General features: G+C 43.1%; 3 protein-coding genes across 5 annotated transcripts; 1 reads left to right on the forward strand and 2 right to left on the reverse strand.

Moving 5' to 3' along the window:
- Positions 1-127: 127 nt before the first annotated feature.
- ddx55 (DEAD (Asp-Glu-Ala-Asp) box polypeptide 55) lies at positions 128-4,979 on the reverse strand. Its single transcript, XM_027032264.2, has 14 exons — positions 4,598-4,979; positions 4,474-4,524; positions 4,318-4,404; positions 4,094-4,185; positions 3,942-4,004; positions 3,372-3,521; positions 3,064-3,253; positions 2,761-2,843; positions 2,523-2,654; positions 2,163-2,255; positions 1,933-2,047; positions 1,657-1,825; positions 1,111-1,400; positions 128-723 (listed from the first exon to the last, which is right to left on the reverse strand). Exons 1-14 carry the CDS (start codon positions 4,703-4,705, stop codon positions 541-543), a joined length of 1,806 nt encoding a protein of 601 aa, XP_026888065.2. The 5' UTR covers positions 4,706-4,979; the 3' UTR covers positions 128-540.
- Positions 4,980-5,440: 461 nt separating this feature from the next.
- tmed2 (transmembrane p24 trafficking protein 2) lies at positions 5,441-8,451 on the reverse strand. Of its 3 annotated transcripts, XM_027032260.2 has the most exons (6): positions 8,110-8,451; positions 7,478-7,670; positions 7,295-7,345; positions 7,187-7,207; positions 6,522-6,629; positions 5,441-6,381 (listed from the first exon to the last, which is right to left on the reverse strand). In XM_027032260.2, the coding sequence occupies exons 1-6, from the start codon at positions 8,287-8,289 to the stop codon at positions 6,257-6,259; spliced, it is 678 nt and encodes a 225-aa protein (XP_026888061.1). In that variant the 5' UTR covers positions 8,290-8,451; the 3' UTR covers positions 5,441-6,256. The 3 variants fall into 3 exon arrangements, with proteins under 3 accessions (XP_026888061.1, XP_026888062.1, XP_026888063.1); XM_027032261.2 differs by lacking the exon at positions 7,295-7,345; XM_027032262.2 differs by lacking the exons at positions 7,187-7,207; positions 7,295-7,345.
- Positions 8,452-8,843: 392 nt separating this feature from the next.
- On the forward strand, positions 8,844-18,805 carry ptpn11a (protein tyrosine phosphatase non-receptor type 11a). The gene is made up of 16 exons (XM_027032259.2): positions 8,844-9,090; positions 9,842-9,964; positions 12,400-12,594; positions 12,713-12,905; positions 13,019-13,138; positions 13,427-13,540; positions 13,647-13,743; positions 13,905-13,984; positions 14,326-14,484; positions 14,771-14,902; positions 15,246-15,400; positions 15,501-15,568; positions 15,696-15,847; positions 16,024-16,136; positions 16,229-16,329; positions 16,493-18,805. The coding sequence occupies exons 1-15, from the start codon at positions 9,077-9,079 to the stop codon at positions 16,296-16,298; spliced, it is 1,785 nt and encodes a 594-aa protein (XP_026888060.1). The 5' UTR covers positions 8,844-9,076; the 3' UTR covers positions 16,299-16,329; positions 16,493-18,805.
- The last annotated feature ends 1,896 nt before the right edge of the window (positions 18,806-20,701 follow it).

A 20,701-nucleotide genomic window follows, 5' to 3' on the forward strand; every position in this document is an offset into this window, starting at 1 on the left:
GGGTCGGTCGGAGAGGCCAGCAGACGTGTGGCGCTGCGGGTTTTCCCAACGCGCGTGTTAGACTATGGTGCAGTAATTCTTTATCGTAATAATCTTTATTACTCAACATACTAATCAAGTCCTCCCATTAAGAGTTTATTTAAAAAACAAACAAACAAACAAAAAAACGTGTTGCATTAAAAATAACCATAAAAAAGAAATAGATATTCTATACACTTTTAGTATGGGTAAATTAAGTAAATCGATTGTAAAAACTCTTTTTGGGCCTGTTTAATTTTGTACTTTTTGGTGCAAGTGTGAATTTCTTTTATTCATTCTATACAAGATGTGAATTGTATATTTCTTTTCTCATTTGCACATCCTAACAGCACATGTACGGTAGTACAGTAGTACACGTGCCATTACACAACAGTAATAAAAAAAAAATTACTGATCAGTTACATAATCTTCTTAAAACTCACTGCAGCTCAAAACTCGTCTGTACTGATAAAGCACATTCAATCAAGAGACCCATGTAAGTGTGCACTGTTCCTGCCAAAGTCACAATTCATCCTCCATCCCTTCAGCGCTGTGAGACGGACCAGCTGGGTTCTGTGCCAACCGTCCTCCTGTACTCATACGCTTGTCAAACTCTTCTGCACTGATTTTTCCTTTCTTGAGCTTCTTTAGTAGGCGAGTGTCACACAGAAGCTCCTTCATGTCCTCGTCATCCACATCTGATCCCTACAAACAAAAGCGGCAGTGGGCGCTCAGTGGCGAAGGTACTGGTGACTTGTGATCAGAAGGTTGCCAGTTCAAGTTCCACCACCAAGTTGCCATTGTGGAACCCCTGAGCAAGACCCTTAACCCTCATTACTCACATTATACTCATAATTATATAATTCTTTAGATAAAAGCATTAACCCAATTCAATAAAAATATAGACGCACACCACCTGAAGTGTAGCAGGGAAGACTACATCATGGACTTGTGTACTTAATTGTATGCAAACTTCATTTCATCTCTTGTGTTGTGACAGAAATACACATTTGGGGACACAAAACCATAGACAACTTCTGCTTTTTCAATCAAGAGCGGTTGGTGAACGAGGGCCATGTGGTGAGCACCAACCTCATCCAGCTTCCTCTTGGCAGCCACCGTTCTCCTCTTGACCTTCTTGGATTTCTGCTTGGACCAAGCTTTGTTCTTAGGAAAGGTTTTCCTGGCTGGTGCCTGCGATTCCTTCTCTGCTCGCTGCTGCAGTGCTTTCCGTCTCTGTTTCTCTCGGTTCTTGTCTTTGTAACAGATAGAGTCTGTGTCTGGGATTTCTTCGAAGTCTGGGAATGTTTTGCCTCTCAGCTCAGGCATCTTGGGCATACGAAGAAGCGCAAAGCCCCGAGCTAACGATGCAAAGTCCAGATCTGACCAGTGTGGGGAAAAACCCATTAGACTTTTACCAATTAGACTTTTAATGCACCCACTCAAATGTAATGTACTGAAAACCTATATTGAAGAGACCTGATGTATTTTGAAGAAACTATATTAAAGATACATATACATATTGAAGACATGTATTTACAACTACAAAAATTTAATGTCAGAATTTTCAATACAAACGCATCTAAAAAAGGTAACAAAAGTACTTAAAATGTACAGCAGATGTCAATAAGCTCTGACCTTTGATCCGGAATATAAGACTGCATTCGTGTTTAGCGTAGGCTTGCACATAAGAGACAAAGGCCCTCATGCCTCTCTCGAACACGGCTCTGTCCCCTAGTGCCAAAGCCTTCAGTTTGGGCAACACATCCACCACGTCCTTCACAGCAGGATACAGCCGGAGGGGACACTGTGGGAAAGCAGGCACGGGGCATTTGACTTTATTTAGCTTCCTTAGCTACAAATCATCACGAATGCTTCTTATTGTTCAGTTATGCCAGCTCCATTCTAGTTTACTTTTTGGTTGATTGACAGGAAATTCACGTAGGATTCCTCCATCGGGAGCAGGAAGACAAGTGCGTTGCCTCGGTTCCCGATCCGAGCGGTTCGCCCGCAGCGATGCACAAAGGAGCTTAGGGAGAAAGATTCATAACGGTCATCTACTGCTGTTAGCCCCACCCCCTTACCTTGCACCGCTGTTAGCCCCACCCCCTTACCTTGCACCGCTGTTAGCCCCACCCCCTTACCTTGCGCTGCTAGGTGGATCATACTGGAGTACCCAGTTGACATCTGGGATGTCGATGCCTCTTGCCATAACATCAGTGCACACAAGTATCCCACTGCAAATTACACACACCACCTATTAGGTTTAAAGGAAATGTTTCTGCTGAATATGCTAATGTTACTAATAATGAGTGAAAACTTGTCCTTACCAGTTCACATTATGCTAATGAGATACTAAATGTCTCCCAGTAGTTTTAACAACCATCAAAAACTTTCATTTGACAACTGACATGAAACTTCTATTCTACATCTGCAAGGAGTTAAAACAAACCAAAGAGCAAGAAAATGTGAAAATGAGGGTCACGTGGCGGCAGCCCTCTGACCTCTTCAGCTCTCGAAACTGAGAGAAGATCTTGTTTCTCTTGTCCTTCATCTTGCCGTGGATACAGTGAACGGTGACGTTTTTGATTAAGACCTCCAAGGCTTTGCCAAAGTACTCCACACAGGCACATGTGCTAGAGGAGCAGAGCAGAAACAGAGCAGACGCAATGCCAAATTTGTTTAAGGTGGAAGAAATGCAATTGCTCGAGTGACTCACTCCCATGGAGGGGAGAGCAGTACCTGAAAAAGACGAGCTGCTTCTTGTGCTTGTGTTGTCTCAGGAACGCCACAAGCGTATTGAATTTATTTTCTGTTCTACAAATCTAGCAGATATAAGAAAGTATAAAGACACAGCAGTCACGGAGGCCAGTGACATTGAATTGAAGCAACTGAAGAACCAGTTAAGCACTTCTGTAATTACATTTACAGGATTGTACTTCAATCCATAAAATGATCCGTCCTCATTTCCAAGAATCAGTGTCTTGCTCTTCACTGTGCTTGCCCTCACCACGACCTTCTGTGGCCCGTGAAGCCCCCACTCACCGTGTAGTAGTTGCTGAGCTTTGCTGGAGTCTTCTGCAAGCTAGAGGCCACCACTCCCTTCTCCTTCACTGTAATACGAACAGGGTTCCGAAGGCCTGCCCTCACCAGCTTCTCCAGCTCCTGCGTCTGCGTGGCCGAGAACAGACCCGTGCGCCTCTGCTTGGGCAAGTAACCCAAAATGGTATTCAGGCTGCGGATGAAGGAAGCGAAAGGTTTGGAAGGTTCCAGAACACTCCATCCACAATGAGGGGAGATGTTCCTAAACGCTCCAGAGATGACATGCACTGACGGGAGCAGGAGCAGAGCACCTCACTTCGAAGCCCATATCCAGCAGCCTGTCGGCCTCGTCTAGGACCAGCACATCCAAAGCCTTTACAGAACTGGCGAGGTCCAGCCCATCAGCTTTCCTCCGGAACATGTCCTCCAGGCGTCCGGGGGTTCCGATCACGATGTTTCCACTACAATTAGATGTCCAATCTGAGTGTTGATGCACTTTATACTAGATTAGACAAATGGTCAAACTTTTCTTTCAACTTTATATATATATGTGTGTGTGTGTGGTTTTACAAATAATGATTGACATTTCTATATCATTAGAAAATAACAGAAACACTTATTAAATGGAATCGCATTTCTAATGGAATCCTGATGGTTACTGACCACTTTTTGCTCTCAGGCTTCTACTACAAAGGTGTTTCAGGACAACAATATTTATGCTGTTTTCTAAGTACAGGGACACATTACAATTACTGCCTGTGGTCAGTCACATGCTACAGACATAATATAATAATTACACTGAAAAACACCTGAGAGAACCACAGTGGATACAAGGCTGAAATGAAAACAAATGATGCAACAATACCACAGTCATTACTGACCCATTATCCTTGAATTTATTCACATCCTCAATTGGGTTGCTTCCACCAATTAAAAGAATCTGCCTGAAAAGATAAGAGCTAAATGTTACATTTTGGTTTCTTTCCTGAAAATCTCAGTCATGTACATGGTAAAATTTCATGGCTACACCAACCTGAACTGAGGAAACCTCTCAAGAAACTGGCCCATGACTTCACTAATCTGTGTCGCCAACTCTCGAGTTGGTGTGATGATCAAAGCCCCGACCTACAAAGGCAGCAAATAAATGAGTGTTTGGTTTGTGTATAAGAGCGATGAAAAGCCTCCTCACCCTGCGCAAACACTACATCACCAAGACGCTGGCCATGTAGCGCCAGTGCTGTGGTCGGAGATACTCGCCTGCCTTTTCTTCAGCCTGACTTCACGTCTCAGGAGAAGCTCCAGCACAGGAATAACAAACGCAAGGGTCTTCCCGCTGCCCGTCACCTGCAACGCGCAAAAGTAGTTTTACTGGTGTCCTGGAAATGTTTGGTAACAGAGACGTTAGAGACTTACCGCTTCGGCGGCGACGTCTTTATTGCCCATGAACAGCGGGATGCAGGCGGACTGAAATAAAACACATTCACACGTCAGCATAGCCGGGATGGATACCCAGGACATGTGTGAGTAGCAAGCATACCTGAACAGGTGTCATATAGGTAAATCCAATCTTTTCCAGAGTGAGTAATATACTGTCATGAAGCTTGACAGGCAAAGTGTCCCATTTTCCATCTGTTATATTTTCCATATTTTAAGTTTTACTTAGTCGACTACGATTTTTCTTTCACCAATCAAATTCCCATGCTGAAGACCCTTAACGTGCAACAGTATATACGGTCCGACTAGAAACCCAAGTTGGCTTCTTGATTTCCAGTTTCATTTCGACTTTTGCCTGTCCACTTTGATCTCGTACTATTGACACATGCCTTAAAGATCCTGTACACCATGTGCTGTCCGGTGAAACCAGTCTTGTTTAGTTTCCCTGTTTGTTATTAATTATAATTATCAGAACGTAGTTCCCCTGCCAGCGGTTCAAGGACTCTACTCCAAGTTTGTGAACCAATACTAATCACTAAATGTTGCCATCTACCGGCAACATATTACAAATGCAGCCAATCCTTCAGCATTCAAAACTTCATCCTTGTACCATTGTTGTCTCTAATAAGGAGCTTTTTATATAGATATTTCATGGTATAAAATATCAGAACAATATTTTATGGTAATTTATTAAATATACACATTATGCAGACAGTATGGATTATGTGCGCAATAATTAAAATACAGAACAAATTTCAATAAAATCTGTTGTCTTCCGATTCTTCTCCACGTTAATCTCATCGCTGGATTCTAACTACAGCCTCTTTATGTCAGAGGTGCTTTATGGCTGGAAACATGAAAACACAAAGCATAACAGCCTGTAATTAGGCTTGTTTTTCTCAATTTACAGTAGAAACAGACTTAACAGTAGAAAAAAATTAAGAAATATTGTAAGAATACCATGTTTTATTAAACCAAGTTCATATCTGACATACATGAGCATTCTACTTTACATTTTTACAGTTTCACCAGTACTTCTGCAGTAGTCTTTGCCAATGTTTTCTCTGTAGCATAAATGCTAAAGAATGTCCATACAGACATATCATAGTACAAAAGTAGATAAATTACTCCCCTGACCTTGTTAACAAAAATGCAACAAACATGACAATGTGACAATATTGATATCCCACCTAAACATTTAAAAATATAACTGTTCTAATACATAACCGGTCATATTTTATGTATTTGTCAGTATGTGATATTTTAACTATGTGCCATGGAAGTGGGAATAACAGTAAATTCGCACCTAAAGCTTATTACCACACCGCTTAATGCACCCTTTGTTTCTGACAAGTTAGCAATTTAACTATATTTCACCTTTAGGTCATTTAAAGCTTTTCAAATGCAATTTAGAACACAATGCTTAATCGTAAAGAGCCAATACATCAACTTTACTGTTTGTAAATAAGGTTGCTAAGTGGTTTGTGCTCCATAAGAAACACAAAAAGAAGAAAATAGCTCTACAAAATAAAATCTTCACACTTATGTAGTATACAAAATGTCAGGGATTTAAGAAATTAAAACTTGTCTGAAATTGCAAAACTTCCCAAACCAAATAAAAGGAAACATATACATAAGTATATATAAATAAAGCAAAAGAAACTGCAAGACTGAAAACAAATTCTTCTCAAATTTGCGAGAGCTGGACATTCAAACCAAATGACGTAGAGGAGCACTGTGTGACTTCAAAAGGGTGCGCGTTTTACACAACTCGCCGCACTTCAAAAAATCTCTTCAAGTAGTAAATTTGTCCCAGGGTCATAGCAACAAGCACCAGAGCTTCGAAAAACGACCAAAGCACCACTCTGCTGTTGGTGTTGTCATTGACTATGGAAGAAGGACAGAAAAAACACTTATACTCGAGTCTCAAAACGTGCAGGCAAGAGACATTAGGGCAACACATCCCATGTACACCTTTATGTAATAATTACGGAAAAGCTGTGTGTGCGTGTTCCGGGCAGACATACTTGCTCTGTGTATCCTTTCCCGGACCTCCATGTAGTCTTGCTCGTGTTTCACAGCCGTCATGGCTACCGCCAATTCATTGATCATCTCTTCTAACTTGTTCTGGTGAGCTGAAAGAAGAGAAAAAGGATGGGAACTGACTGAAACCATCAGATTCCTGGGACTATGCATATTTGCAACATGCAAACGAAGCCCCCTATCCTTACATACACGTCTCTTAAAAAACAGGCCTCTGTCTGACCAAAATATATGTTAACAGTGCAGAAGCAATTTCAGCAAAAAAAAAAAAAAAAAAAAAAATCTTTGCATGCAAGGGAACTGTTAACACTTGAATCAAGAGGGTAATGCGCTTCTGTTTACGCCCTGCTGAAATTGTCCTTATTTTTTATTTATGCTAAGAATCACATGCATAATTGGCTGTTAAGCAAACACACACCGAATTCAGTCAAAGAGAAAAAAACTCTTAAACTGACCAAATTATTCTAAACCTTTAAATGTCTTTGCACCATACATGTTAGGTATTGTTGTCAGCATCTTATTACCAGCACAATGCAACAGGCAAGACTGGATTTCATTAGCAGATACAAATCAAACCATGGCGCAGGTGAGAGTAAGGCTACGTTTTGCACATGTTAAAAAAAGCTTCTTTTATGCTGCCTATGCCTACCATCCCAGCTGTCTCCACCGCCTGAGAAGAGGATGGAACAACGGTCATGGAAAAGGCAAAAACATCCACATAAAAATGAGAATTCGAGAAACTCAAATACACCATCACCTCGAACAAAAGCAGGACCTTCAGTGTTCGAGAACTGCAAGTAAAATAATTCTGTACAAAAAAACGTGCCTGATTAGTTTTTAAATATTAAAACCCACCCAGTCATTACGTGTGACCATACTGGGGTCGAACTGAAGTGCAAAGCCAGTTTCTTTGGTTTGAATAAACCTGTCTGTCGGCTACCTTCTGTCTCCATGTCTTGACCTCTAGGAGCTTCGCCGATGTCAATGGTGAACATCACAATTTTGGGGGTCATGGTGGACATCCTGTTACTGAAGCAAAATCTATAGGTGCCGTCCATATGGGCTGCGACAGAGTACTTCCCACTGGACTCGCGGTCTCCTTTATAAATTTGTTTTCCATCGGGCCCCGTTATCTGAAAGCGAGTTTTAAAATGAAACGGTCAAAAGATAAATAAATAAATAAAAATCACCAAAAAAAAAAAAAATCTGTGACACCTGCCTCGAAGACCAGATCAGTCAGTCACGAAGGATGTAGCATCTGGGGGTGAGGCTAGTAAGCTAAGCTAGCTAGCATGTTGACATTAGCAAGCGTACGGTGAGGTTATAACTGGGGTATAACTATCGGTGTCGTGCGTACGGTGAGGTTATAATTCTCTTTTTTTCCCCCCGAAACTAGGTTAGCTAGCCAAGATAGTTACCCACTTAGCATAGCTAGCTAGCTAGCTAGCCTTCGTTAGCTTCCGCTGTAGACACGCGCACAACTCCCCGTGAGAAGCGGACAGGTGTGTTCCGCGCTCGCGCACAGCTCGGGAGAAGCGCACAGGTGTGTCCAGGTGCGCTCTTCACGCTCACCTCCACGTCGACGTCCAGGAAGCCTCCTTCGGCCACCTCGAACATGAGGCCCATCTTGGTGCCCGAGCTCACGCGCTCGAAGAAGCACTCCTCCGCGTGAGCGTCCACGCTGACGAAGTAGCCGGACGCCGTGGCGGACAGCAGCGCGAGCAGGGCGAGGAGCTCGGAAAACGTGAACATTTTAGTTTCGAGGGCAATCGACGACGTGCCGGCAATACCGCAGTCATGAAGAGCCGCTAAATACACCGGAAAAGTCCACTGTCGCGAGCGAGACGTGGGAGCTCGAGGCTATTGGGAGCTTCGCGAGCTTCACGGGTACTGCCACGTACAGCTTTCGACGGGTCGCACGTAGGTTCAAAATACAGGAAACGAGAATGCGGAAAAAAAAACCTGTCAACGCCTGCACTCCTCACACTGCACATACACCTCTCACCTTATTATGGCAGATAGCAGCCACTGTCCTTTATACTCTGCAAGAAACTATTTGTAAAAACACACAAGAAGGAAGAAAGGACTGGGCGACAATGAAATATGGGCAAACTAATTTCTTTTAAATGTAGTAGATAAATGCATAGGAAGTATCTCAATAAATATATCTAAAAGTTGCCCTTAGAGCAGGAGCTATGTCAATATTTGTGATTCTTCGTATATTTTCTCTTTTTTAGTGTTTAGTCGCTAAAGGGCTTTTACACGCGCAGCCACTAGAGGGCGCCGCCGCGCCGGCGCGTCGTCGCATGTTTGGTGACGTTTACCGCGGACTGGAAAGGTCTCGGGGCTGAGGCCTAGCGATTTGTGTCCCCCTCACCAAGTCTGGACAAATGTCCCTGTACGCGAACCCGTCCTGAGCGGGTGGTTTCCTTATGAGGGATTCTGTCGGAGACAAGCTGGGCTTTAGATATCCGTGTGGCCGTTTGCCGTCGGGTAAATTAACTCGGAGCAAGTATCTGGGGTGAGGAAGCCAGGGACGATGACATCTCGGAGGTGAGGGAAAGAACAACAAACGCGCCGATGCGCTTGTAATGGTTGCCTCGGCTGCCACTGCGATTACGGGCGTGAATCAAGCGAAGCTCAGGCGCGTAGGTGAAGTTTAAACGGTTATAGCTGTGTTTCAAACCTGCCCGTGTCGGCTGGGCACTGCTCTGGCTCTATGCTATGGCTAAGCGGCTAGCTAGCCAGCCCAGTGAGGCGGGTCGTGCCGGTCGGCTGGTCGGCTACCCGGGCTGAGCTGGCAACAAGAACACGTAGGAAACAGAAAGATGTAGGGTAGGTTAGACAGAAGCCCACGTCCTGCCAGCACGGCGCTTTATTCCCAACTTCTGAGGCTCTGGCACGTCGCAGACTCCGGGGGCAAGTGTGTTAGCACGAGTTAGCTTTGGAGAAGGCTTCATAACTGCTGTGACAGGATGAAGCCTTGGAGTATTAAACAATTTGTGCTACTCACTTCTGACTTCTAAACACACCGCTACTGAACTTCGGGGAGGGGGCGGTTGTGTTCATGTTTATTGTAATTACGCCTGCTTTCTTATCTTGGAAAATCCACTGACAGGTCGTGCTGCTGGTTTTATGTAGTTTGAGTTCGGCTCTCTCCCTCTTATTTTGTATTTCTACTATTGCGCAGCGCAAACGTTGGAAATTGAGTTCGTTAGTTTGTCCACAGTACTCACGAGCTGTAATCTCTTTTGTACCTTCTAAGGAAACAGCTGTTCAATAACAGTGTTATTAATGTAAATAGGTGGTTCCACCCCAATATTACTGGTGTGGAGGCCGAGAACCTTCTGCTAACCCGTGGAGTGGATGGAAGCTTTTTGGCCCGCCCAAGCAAAAGCAACCCTGGCGACTTTACTCTGTCTGTCAGGTGAGTGACAACTTCAACATGTGCTTATGAGACAATAGTTATAAGTTCTTTTATGTTCATTCAGACTGTTGAAGAGAGAAAGGATTCTACATGAAAAACATTTGTATATCCAAATCCACAAAAAGGCAGGGAATACAAATGAAGACCATACACCGTTACTTAACCTATATGTGTCCAGCACATTTAGAATGATAAAAGACTCGTTTTCTAGAGTAGTTTGTCTTACGTACGGTCATCTCACAAGTTGGGCTGTGTGTCAGAGTTGTGTGAATGCGTTCACTGTCTACGATCGTGACAGTTTCACAGTGCTTAGTGTTGCATTTTAAATTCTACTTCCTTTTTTACTCCTGTTTTTGCATGCAAGTCATTAATGCGTCCACCCAACATGTTTTGTTCCTTCGTGTCAAAGAAAAACTTCCTTAATTACTGTGTGCATCTGTAATAGCTACACACTCTCATGTGTCATGTTTCCATCAAATCCCATTGCTGTTTTTAATGAAAATTGCTTCAGTGCTTTAAGATGTTTGTTGATATAAGTTTGTAATGTAAGCTTTGTAAACTAGATTTTACAGGCAATATCGGTTTCCATTGCCCATATTGACAATCATTTTTAAGTGCTAAAGCAAGTAATTACTGGAAAGGAATGGTTGCCATACTTGAAGGACTTTTAATAGTGATGAACACCACTCATATATATAGCTACTGTAGTGCTGGTACTTTCTAAGTAATACTGGAATGTTTCCCAAGATCATATGTTAAGTTGTTCAAAGGAGTCATAATTGAATCTTCACAACTAATTCAGTGCTAAGTGAATCTTCATAATAGATTCAGTGCTAATTGAATCTTCATAACTGACTCTGATATTATTTCAAACACAAGTGGAATATCAGCATGTCATCCATACAGCAGAACAGAAGGTACTTTCCTCCTTTTTGGCATTTGTTACAGCATGCAGGGTATTCAGACTAACTATACATTTAGTTATTGACAAAATGTTTCACTTGAAGATGTTTAGTTACTGCATAACTTCCACAACTTCCACGGTCCTTTTTAAGAGACAGTCCTTGTGCTGGAGCTTTTATGAGCTGGGTTTGGTTTTTTTATGGTGTTTTATTGTTCATTCTTATGTTGTTTTTGGTGCATTTATGTTGTATTTTTTGATGTTTTGTTTTAAAGCACTTTATGACCTTGTCTTAGAAAAGTGCTACATGCATACAGTTTACTCACTTACCATGGAAAGTACTGTTTGATCAAATAAAACCTACACCACAACACTGTCAAGTGTTTTTGGCTTGACCTAATTAGTATGATAATTAGTATGCAATGTGCAGTATTACCAATGAGAGTTCTTTGTTCCTTTTTAAAAAAAAAAAATGTTTTCATTGTCATCATAATTCTAACTGAAATATAACTGACAGCAAGTCTTGGAAATGCACCTCAAATACTGTCAGCTAATTGGCATTAAATTAATATTACATGTCAAGCAGAGATTTAATACGACTGCCCTTTAAAGCTAATTGTCTGGAAGAATTCACCATAGCCGCACTGCTGTGACAGTTTGGCTTACTAGGCCACACTCCTGTGAGCAGGGCGTCTGCTCAGCTCTTCTGTGGTGGAAGAATTATTCTTGCGCACACAACAGTCCTGTGAGCTACAAGGCTTCTGACTGGTAGGGTTGGTCTGCGACATGATCGATGACACGCATCACAGTGTTGACCCAGCACATGTGATGCCACGCCCACGCTGTAATCCCTGTAATTACTATATTTATTACTAATTACTTACTCGGAGATCAACTAGAGCCATAGAACAGATGAATATGTATTTTAAGAAGTGTTCTTCCAACCAAAAACACATCAGCCAATTATCTTTTTTTACAATCAGTTATTTGTTTCTTTTTGATTTTGTATAATCTTTTACATTTTAACATTAAAATGCTAAATTTGCTTTGTGTAGACTTGCGTCATTCTGTAGGCATTAAAAAAAATAAACTTATGGTAATGCTTTAAATTCGTGTTTTTTATTTTGTAGATTATGTCCTGAAATGTGACTGAAATCCGTTAATTGCAATGAGGATGAATGTTTTTCCATTGTGAGCATACATTTAAGTAAAAAAAAGAAAAAGCCCAATAAATGGAAGAAATGCTTTATTTTAAACAGAACATCAAACAATGTCGTACCGGCTTTGAGTGATTTTTACCCCCCCCCCCCCAAAAGGGTTGTTTTGTTGGACAGACTTAATGAATAGTAATGAATGTGTTAATATAATTAATTGAATTGCAATTGAAAAATGTGTAAAAGGTGCAAAAATGTATAGAACCTTTAATATTCATTCCCATCATGACATTTCCCTGTAACACCGTCATACATCAACTACAAAACCGCACAGAGCAAGCCGGAATGTGAAGCTTTTTCTTCCTGCCTTCTTTGGTTAGGCGAAACGGGGCTGTCACCCACATCAAGATCCAGAACACCGGTGACTACTATGACTTGTATGGGGGGGAGAAATTTGCCACACTGGCCGAGCTGGTGCAGTATTACATGGAGCACCATGGGCAGCTGAAGGAGAAGAACGGAGATGTAATTGAGCTGAAGTACCCTCTCAACTGTGCCGACCCCACCTCTGAGAGGTAACTGCGCTTCACCCCCGTCGCCATGTCGCTGTTTCGCTTAGGGCGATGAGAACCATGCTTTATAGCTGCTTTGGTGTTTGGCAGAAGTCATCCTGACGTGGTCTTGTTCTCCAAGGTGGTTCCACGGACACCTTTCGGGTCGGGAGGCGGAGAAGCTGCTGACTGAGAAAGGGAGGAACGGCAGTTTTCTGGTGAGGGAGAGCCAGAGTCACCCTGGGGATTTTGTGCTGTCTGTCCGGACCGGCGACGACAAGACAGACAGCAGCGATAGCAAGCCCAAAGTCACCCACGTCATGATCCGCTGTCAGGTGCTTCCTAATGACAAAGAACCCGCAACCACAGGCCTGATTTGGCCAAACGTTCAGTATATCTGAAGGGGCCAGTTTTGGGGTAGATCATCAGACTACTGTTTGTTTTGCAGCACGATATGAAGTATGACGTTGGAGGTGGAGAAAAGTTTGACTCCCTGACAGACCTGGTGGAACACTACAAGAAAAACCCCATGGTGGAAACCCTGGGCACTGTGCTGCAGCTCAAACAGGTGCTCCACCAGGCATATTGATTTCACAAATGTTTTGGTAAAATACAGTTTAATTTGGTCAGCGGCCTGAATCTCAGGATGTGTATTATCTCCTGCACTCATTTATATGTAGTTTTGGACCATTTAAGAAAGTTTTTAAATTCCTATAGCATGATCTCCAAACTGGAATATAAGGTTTTATTGGCTGGGGGGAGGGGTGTTGACAACTTTATTTAAAACTTTTTTCCTTAGCTTATGTGTATTGGTTGAAGCATGGATGTTTACTGTGTGTTTTACTGCATGTCCCAGCCTCTGAACACCACGCGCATCAATGCCGCTGAGATCGAGAGCAGAGTGCGGGAGCTCAGCAAGCTTGCTGAAGCCACTGATAAAGTGAAGCAGGGCTTCTGGGAAGAATTTGAGGTGAGGGACCGTCTTCACGTTACCATAATGAGTCTTGTGGTTACATGGCACTGCCCTCTAAGTGCTGCTGGGTTTTAATGATGTCCACTCACACTTCTGATCACAGACACTTCAGCAGCAGGAGTGCAAGTTGCTCTACAGCCGCAAGGAAGGTCAACGTGCCGAGAACAAGAACAAAAACAGATACAAGAACATCCTTCCCTGTGTGTATCAGTGTTCTTCTGAGCCTCAAGGCTGCTGTCTGATTTGAGATGTGGGTGGGGAAGGATTATGGCAGATTGGAAAGTGGGAGGAGCCTGTTTTCCATCGGAGGCATGTGGGTAACAAAATGGCTAACAGATCTCTCCCTGAACCCTCTCCACAGTTGACCACACGCGAGTAGTTCTCAACGACGGCGACATGAATGAGCCGGGCTCTGACTACATCAACGCCAACACCATCATGGTAGTAAATGATGTGATGTTATCTACTCGTGATCTACACATCAGTGTAAAAACCCAAGGCGTTTTAACACACCAGCATTTTAGTCTTTAGGGTTAGGAAATGTTTGTGTTTTTGTGAAACACAGCAGGGAAGCACCCCTACCCTTTTCCCGCAAGACCACGATCTCTATTCCGAGACTTAAATACCATCTGGCGCAGAGCACCAGTACCCAGTTTGTTAAATGATCCGCTTCCACTTTGTCACACCCAATGACGTTAACGTGTAATCGTAGCATTGATATTACAGATGCTGCTGCCAGTGCTGGCTGCCCCGCCGTTTAACTGCTGTTATGCCCCCTGCAGCCGGAGCTGGAATCAAAGTGCAACAACACCAGGTTAAAGAAAAGTTACATCGCCACCCAGGGGTGTCTGCAGAACACAATAAGTGACTTCTGGAGAATGGTGTTTCAGGAGAACTCCAGAGTCATCGTTATGACAACCAAGGAGGTCGAGAGGGGCAAGGTAAGATCCGATTTCCTCTGGCGGCGTCTAAAATTTGGTTTCTGTTTTGTGTGCAGACATGGTTTGGTTTATTACGTTTTGTGAAAAACATTTACAGGGTACACATTAGAAATGCTCTTGTAAATCTGGTGGGTTTTTTTAAATTCACGATTTGATGAGAATTTGTTAGGTTTGTCTGAACTCTTGAGATAAATGGAGCGTTTTAGATTTTTATGGAGCATGACACTGTTACGTCTACAGTGATGGGATGAAACGTGGAGAACTAATCCCAGTGTTTCGCCCTTAGAGTAAGTGTGTGAAGTACTGGCCAGACGTGTCGGCACTAAAGGAGTACGGAGGCATGCGCGTGCGCAACGTCAAGGAGACGTCTGCCCACGATTACATCCTCCGGGAGCTGAAGCTTTCTAAAGTTGGACAGGTAAAGAAGTCTGGTTCAGAAGAACTGCCGAAAAAGTTGCACAGCTTGGCCACTTACCTGGCCCAGTGCAGTGCTCTAGTTTTGATTCATACTAGAAGTTGGGGCTTGAACTTGTTTTTGTACAGCAAAACCATTCATAATCATGCTTAATATGTCTGAGGCTAATGGGCCAAGCCAGCAGTCTAGCAATAAAGGAAAGCTACCAGCTAACTTAAGCATCATCTGTCTCTGCTTTATCGTCCTTGCTGTGTAAGGAATTCATGTGCTCCAGTAGGGTAAGGAAATTCAGCCAGGTCTTGTGTGAGCCTCTAGTCTGTGATCCAGCCCTGCTGTTGTGCTCCAGGGCAACACGGAGCGCACCGTATGGCAGTACCATTTCCGTGCCTGGCCCGACCACGGTGTGCCCACGGACCCCGGCGGTGTGCTGGACTTCCTAGAGGAGGTGAAACTGAAGCAGGAGAGCATTCTGGAAGCAGGACCTATCGTGGTGCACTGCAGGTGTGGGAGAGCCGTGCTGTTCCTGTGTCTACTTCTCAGTCCCTTTCCTACCTGCCGTTCTTGTGCTTCCTTATTAATGTTTATCTCGCCTTCCCAATAGTGCTGGAATCGGACGAACAGGAACGTTCATTGTGATAGACATCTTAATAGACATCATCAGAGAAAAAGGTAAAACCCGTATGGTGTTCCGGTTACACCACCTGCTCTTCATGCTGTGTCCGTGTGCCGTTCCGGTTACACCACCTGCACTTCTTGCTGCATCTGTACAGTGTTCTGGTTACTATTCTCACTGTAGGTGTGGACTGTGATATCGACGTGCCTAAGACCATCCAGATGGTGCGTTCCCAGCGCTCAGGAATGGTGCAGACCGAGGCCCAGTACCGCTTCATCTACATGGCAGTTCAGCATTACATAGAGACCCTGCAGCGACGCATCGAAGAAGAGCAGGTGTGTGTCGGGGGCGGTGTTGGAGAGTGAGACCCACGTGCTGTAGATTTCAGGTTTAGGTTCCCATATGTCACTGGTGTGATGCGTGGCTCCAGTTTGGCTCCTGCATTTCCACACTGTCCATTCTGGTGTCCTGCTGGTTTAAGCTGAAAAACCTTCTGTCGTTCTCCTTTCAGAAAAGCAAAATCAAGGGGCGGGAGTACACCAACATTAAGTACTCACTGTCTGACCTCAGTGGCGGGGACCAAAGTCCCCTGCCCCCCTGTAGCACTACGCCCACCTGTACTGAGTGAGTCTGAACGAGGCCTCAAACCCCACATTGCTGTACCATCACTGCACAGATGCATGTCTCACATGAGGGTCTCATTTTTGTGTGTGTAGTGTGCGAGAGGACAGCTCCAGGGTGTATGAGAACGTGGGTCTAATGCAGCAGCAGAAAAGTCACAGATGAGGCTCAGACTCCAGGACTGTCCAGTTCACAGGTACTCTTGTTACTGTGCCACACCCAGCACTGTCAGGAGGGTATTAAACACACTTCCTGTTTTTGTTGTTACGTCAGTGTTTACAATCTTTAAGTCAATGTGCATAATGAATGTGGTTTTATAATTTAATATATTTTAAGAAGTGTGTTTTTGTTTTTGGCAGGAACCATATGTTTTGTTTTTGCCAGCCGCACCTGAATGCCTGAAATGTGATCATTGCTACACGGAAAGAAAAAATAAAAGAGTACAATAAAAAAAAAAGCAGAGAGCCGTCTCTGAGGACACAGAACACGTGTGGAAGGAGTTGACTTCCACTTCTCCTCCCTCAAAGTAGCCTTTTAATCCCCCATGCTAAGAAACCACTGTGAACTATCGTGAAGCCTTATTCCTGATCCGGAAATGAGCGAGGCCTTCAGAACAGAATGCTCCGCCGCGGAGTTCTCCGCACTCCCTTCAGGCTACAAATAGAAAAGAAAAGGAATGAAATACACTTCAGCTGTCGTCTTCGCTTTCTTGTGTCTGTTTTTTTGTTGGGTTTTTTATTTGTTTGGCTTTTTTCCCTTTTTGCTTCTATTTGGCCACGTTCCCGTTTTTCTTTGTGAAGCGGTAAGAATTCTTCGAGGAGAAAGGCCCGTGTCAAACGCCCAGCCTCAGCCAGTCCTCCAGGTCTATGTTTGACCTGGGGATCGGGCTTAATGGAATCAGTCAGATTTTTCAGCATTTTGTAACCAGTGATTAAGTATCTAGTATTGAATGAAGTATTGGCTGTTTGCTCTAAGATAAAGACACTTAAAGATAAAGCCGACTCCCAGCCCAGCCTTCTTGTGCCCTGCCTGATCAGTGTGTCTGAGTGCGTTGGTTAGCAGGGGTGTATCTGCGTCAGCTCTCCTGTGTTAGTGTTCTTATCTTCAAGCTCATCCAGGGGGCGTGACCCATATTCAGCGGGAGGCTTGTTCAAAGTCAGCCCAGTCTCTCACAGGGTCACATCTGGTCCCTTGTGGGTGGTGCCCTGCCTGAAGGAATTCTGTGATTGGACAGTTTATTAGAGGAAGGCCTTTTTTTAAAGATCACCCTGCCCCCATTCTGGTTGTGTCAGACTTAGTGATTCTTTACTGTACACACCGCATACCACCTGCAGGCCTTGCTGTTACAGCTTGACTGCTAGGATATTTTTATTGTTTGTTTGTTTGTCTTTTTTAACAAAACGCTGTTTGCCTTTTCTTATCGCCTCTATATGTATGTGAACTTAATTTTTGAACTTAAGTGACTGCACAGTGAGAGGTTTAAATGAACCATTGTTATTCAGCCTGGGGTCCTCTGTGATGGAAAATCCTTGACTTTTGATGGCTCAGTTTAAATGTAGTCCCTGCCTACGGTATTTAACTTTGCAGGCATGTCTGTCTCTAGAATTCTTTTGGATTTTTTTGTTCTTGGAGCACCTCCAGCTGCCTCCATCCAGCCCCCTCCTTCAAGTGCAGGTTCAGACTTCCAGTTGCATCTTGTCTTCACATACTTCACTACACCCAAACGTTTTTTCCCTATGTTATTTCTTCTTGATGTCATTTTTAAAAAATTCACACTATTGTTATTTAATGTTTTTCGCGTGTACTTTATAACATTTATTTCTAGCCTCATCATCTCAAGTGTGTAAAGATTTTCCACCCACAGTTTACCCCATACATGTTTGATAGGGCCCTTTCAAACGGGCCGTACTCCTGGCCTTATGAATGTAATTATTCCCCTTGAATTATAGTCGTCGCGTTTGAGATTGGCCTTTACTCTTAGTACATTCATATGGCCTTGGAGACATGGCTTTCTGTGATGTCTAAGGAACTGAGTAAGTGTTTTTTAATTCTCTTTTGCAGTTCAGGATTACCCATTGGAGGGGTTGTATCCAGTGTACTGTAGTTGGTCCGATTATTGTACTGTAGTGTGTGTGCGCGAATGTGAGAGTGTTTGTCTTGTGTGTTTTTATTTTTTTTAATTTTTTTTATTGTGTGTGTGTGTGTGTGTGTGCGCGCGCGCTGATATGTGGTTAGCTCCGTAATGGTCCTGGTCCTCTTTATTGCCAAACAGAGTTTGATTTTGTCTGCAGCATTAACGTTTCCACACATCTTTGTGTACACACACAGAACCATCCCCTCCACCAGAATCACTACCATTATACCTGAGACTTAGAGACCCAAACAACTCATGTGAACTTCGTCACCCTGAAGAGAATACATGGAAAGTGATGAACTCAGTGCAAACAAACTATATTTTTGAACTTGTATATTGTACATGAATATCTTGTAGAGGAGAATGTACTTACTAAACATATCTAATTGCCAATAAAATATACCATATGTTTAACCCAGCAACGTTTCTCATGGCAGAACGTAAGCCTTGCTGAACCTGATGATGGTTAATGTGTTTGGCTACCAATGCAGTTAACCACTTAGCAAGTTGAGGATACAATAAACAAGCAGCTCACATCTTCATTGTCCTCTTTTCCTTTATAATCCAGATTTATACCGAGCAGTTAGTTTGGTTTCCATCGTATCCACTGGCTTCATGAGTCAAAGGCAGTCCTGTCTCCCTGCTTAGAGAACATTGTCCAAAAACTTGTATACTTTATAAGTGGAGTGCTTCCATCAACTGAAAGTTAAGTGTAAAAATAAAGAATTATTATTGGAGGTCATGCAGTTGATATAAATACAATTTGTGGATGAATACTAGAAAGTATAAAACCTTTTAAGAAAGTTTGCTGGGTGCTACGGAGTTACTATTTACTCCTAACCTGTCAAGAAAATATGTGATAGTTGAGTGGGGACTATTCATAGTTTTAATCTTCTGATCACTTCTGATATTTAGTGTTGGCAGGTTTATTGTTTGTGAATCAGGCAGTGTTCCATTTTGTCAAACTGTCCAAAGAAAAGGTGTCACCTGAATCTTTTTGTATGTGATGTGCTCACTAGCAAGGCACTTCAGTGAATTTATGTCGAGCATATTCCTGCAGGTACGTGCTCAGGACTGAAATAGGGGGTTTAAACACCACATGTGTCAGATAAAGGAGATGGTTCTTACTTTTGTCTTTCTCTCCTTGGACCACAAATGCCCAAAAAAAGGTATGACAGTTTTCCAACTGTAGTCCTTCAAAGCCTGCATTTGCCCTGGACTCTGATTGAGGCCAAGGAACTGATTCTGGATCAGAGAAGGAGGATAATAAGGGCAGAGTACCTAAATGACTATGGTCTGTGTCCCCACTTTTAATTGAGAAAAAAAAAAAAAATACAAACTTTTATCAGGATATTTATTGGAGTATTTGTAATTTTACTTGAGGATTGTGTACTGCCACCCCTGTTATTCAGGAGAATAATATTCAGTGAAAAGAGAATGACTGCAGGCCACGGCGTTGACTACAGAAGTGTTTTGCATGTGTATACCGCCAAGTCCCATTACAGAGTGTGAGTGGATGTAATGGAACACAGACAGCGTTTGAGGAAATCCTGCTCACTGAAGAAATTCTCTGAGGGATCTTTCTTAACAGAAACTAACTGCAATCAATACTAAAAAGTACTTTGCTAAAATGTTTTTTTAAAAAGTAAGAAAATGTAAACATTTTTATAACAATCTGCATGATTCTCAGTATAGCTCATGAATACATGTGCATCATCACAAATGTATAGTTATGGCCATGTTTGGAAAGAGCAGAAATGCCTTGGTCAGATTACCATGAAGAACGCAGGACTGGCAAAGTGTTTGTACTGGCAACTACAAATGCAGTGAAGTCAAGATGACAAGATGACCCTTTTTTTGTTATGGAGTCATATGATTGTGTCATGCGATTGTCATATGATTGTGTTATACATTTTTACGGCTATATTTTCTGTCAATACCCTTTTTGAAAATTCCGGAGTACCACACCATGTCACTGACTGTGCGCTCTGTTTAAAAGTTAGCTTGTCATCCTCCTCCGAACACTGCTAATAAAGGAAAGTGCCACCTCCTCCTCTCCTCCTCCTATATTCTAATTTCTTTTCCAGTCTCATCTTTTTCCTCTCCCCTGCTCTCTAATCATCTCCTCTGTTCTTCAGCTCTCCTCTCCTCGTCTCTTGTTCCCTAGGCTGCTCCTCTCCTCTATAAGTCTCTCCTCTCATGGTCTCTCCTCTCCTCTCATGGTCTCTCCTCTCCTCTATAAGTCTCTCCATTCCTCTCATGGTCTCTCCTCCCCTCTATAAGTCTCTCCGCTCCTCTCATGGTCTCTCCTCTCCTCTATAAGTCTCTCCATTCCTCTCATGGTCTCTCCTCCCCTCTATAAGTCTCTCCGCTCCTCTCATGGTCTCTCCTCTCCTCTATAAGTCTCTCCTCTCCTCTATAAGTCTCTCCGCTC

This window comes from Electrophorus electricus, chromosome 17 (assembly GCF_013358815.1).
Source record: "Electrophorus electricus isolate fEleEle1 chromosome 17, fEleEle1.pri, whole genome shotgun sequence".
NCBI classification, from domain to species: domain Eukaryota; kingdom Metazoa; phylum Chordata; class Actinopteri; order Gymnotiformes; family Gymnotidae; genus Electrophorus; species Electrophorus electricus.

Bases quoted from the DNA above. Each gene is read 5' to 3' on its own strand.
- ddx55 (XM_027032264.2), bottom strand. From the start codon at position 4,705: ATGGAAAATATAACAGATGGAAAATGGGACACTTTGCCTGTCAAGCTT. The intron at 2,655-2,760 runs GTACTGCTCTCC...CTGCTCCTCTAG, and splicing joins AAGCAGCTCGTCTTTTTCAG to CACATGTGCCTGTGTGGAGT. The intron at 724-1,110 runs GTTGGTGCTCAC...TTTTGTTTGTAG, and splicing joins CCAAGAGGAAGCTGGATGAG to GGATCAGATGTGGATGACGA.
- tmed2 (XM_027032260.2), bottom strand. From the start codon at position 8,289: ATGTTCACGTTTTCCGAGCTCCTCGCCCTGCTCGCGCTGCTGTCCGCC. The intron at 7,346-7,477 runs GTAGCCGACAGA...TTTTTTGTACAG, and splicing joins TCAAGACATGGAGACAGAAG to AATTATTTTACTTGCAGTTC. The intron at 7,208-7,294 runs GTGATGGTGTAT...TCCTCTTCTCAG, and splicing joins AGGTCCTGCTTTTGTTCGAG to GCGGTGGAGACAGCTGGGAT.
- ptpn11a (XM_027032259.2), top strand. The intron at 9,965-12,399 runs GTGAGTGACAAC...TTCTTTGGTTAG, and splicing joins GACTTTACTCTGTCTGTCAG to GCGAAACGGGGCTGTCACCC. The intron at 12,906-13,018 runs GTGCTTCCTAAT...TTTGTTTTGCAG, and splicing joins ACGTCATGATCCGCTGTCAG to CACGATATGAAGTATGACGT.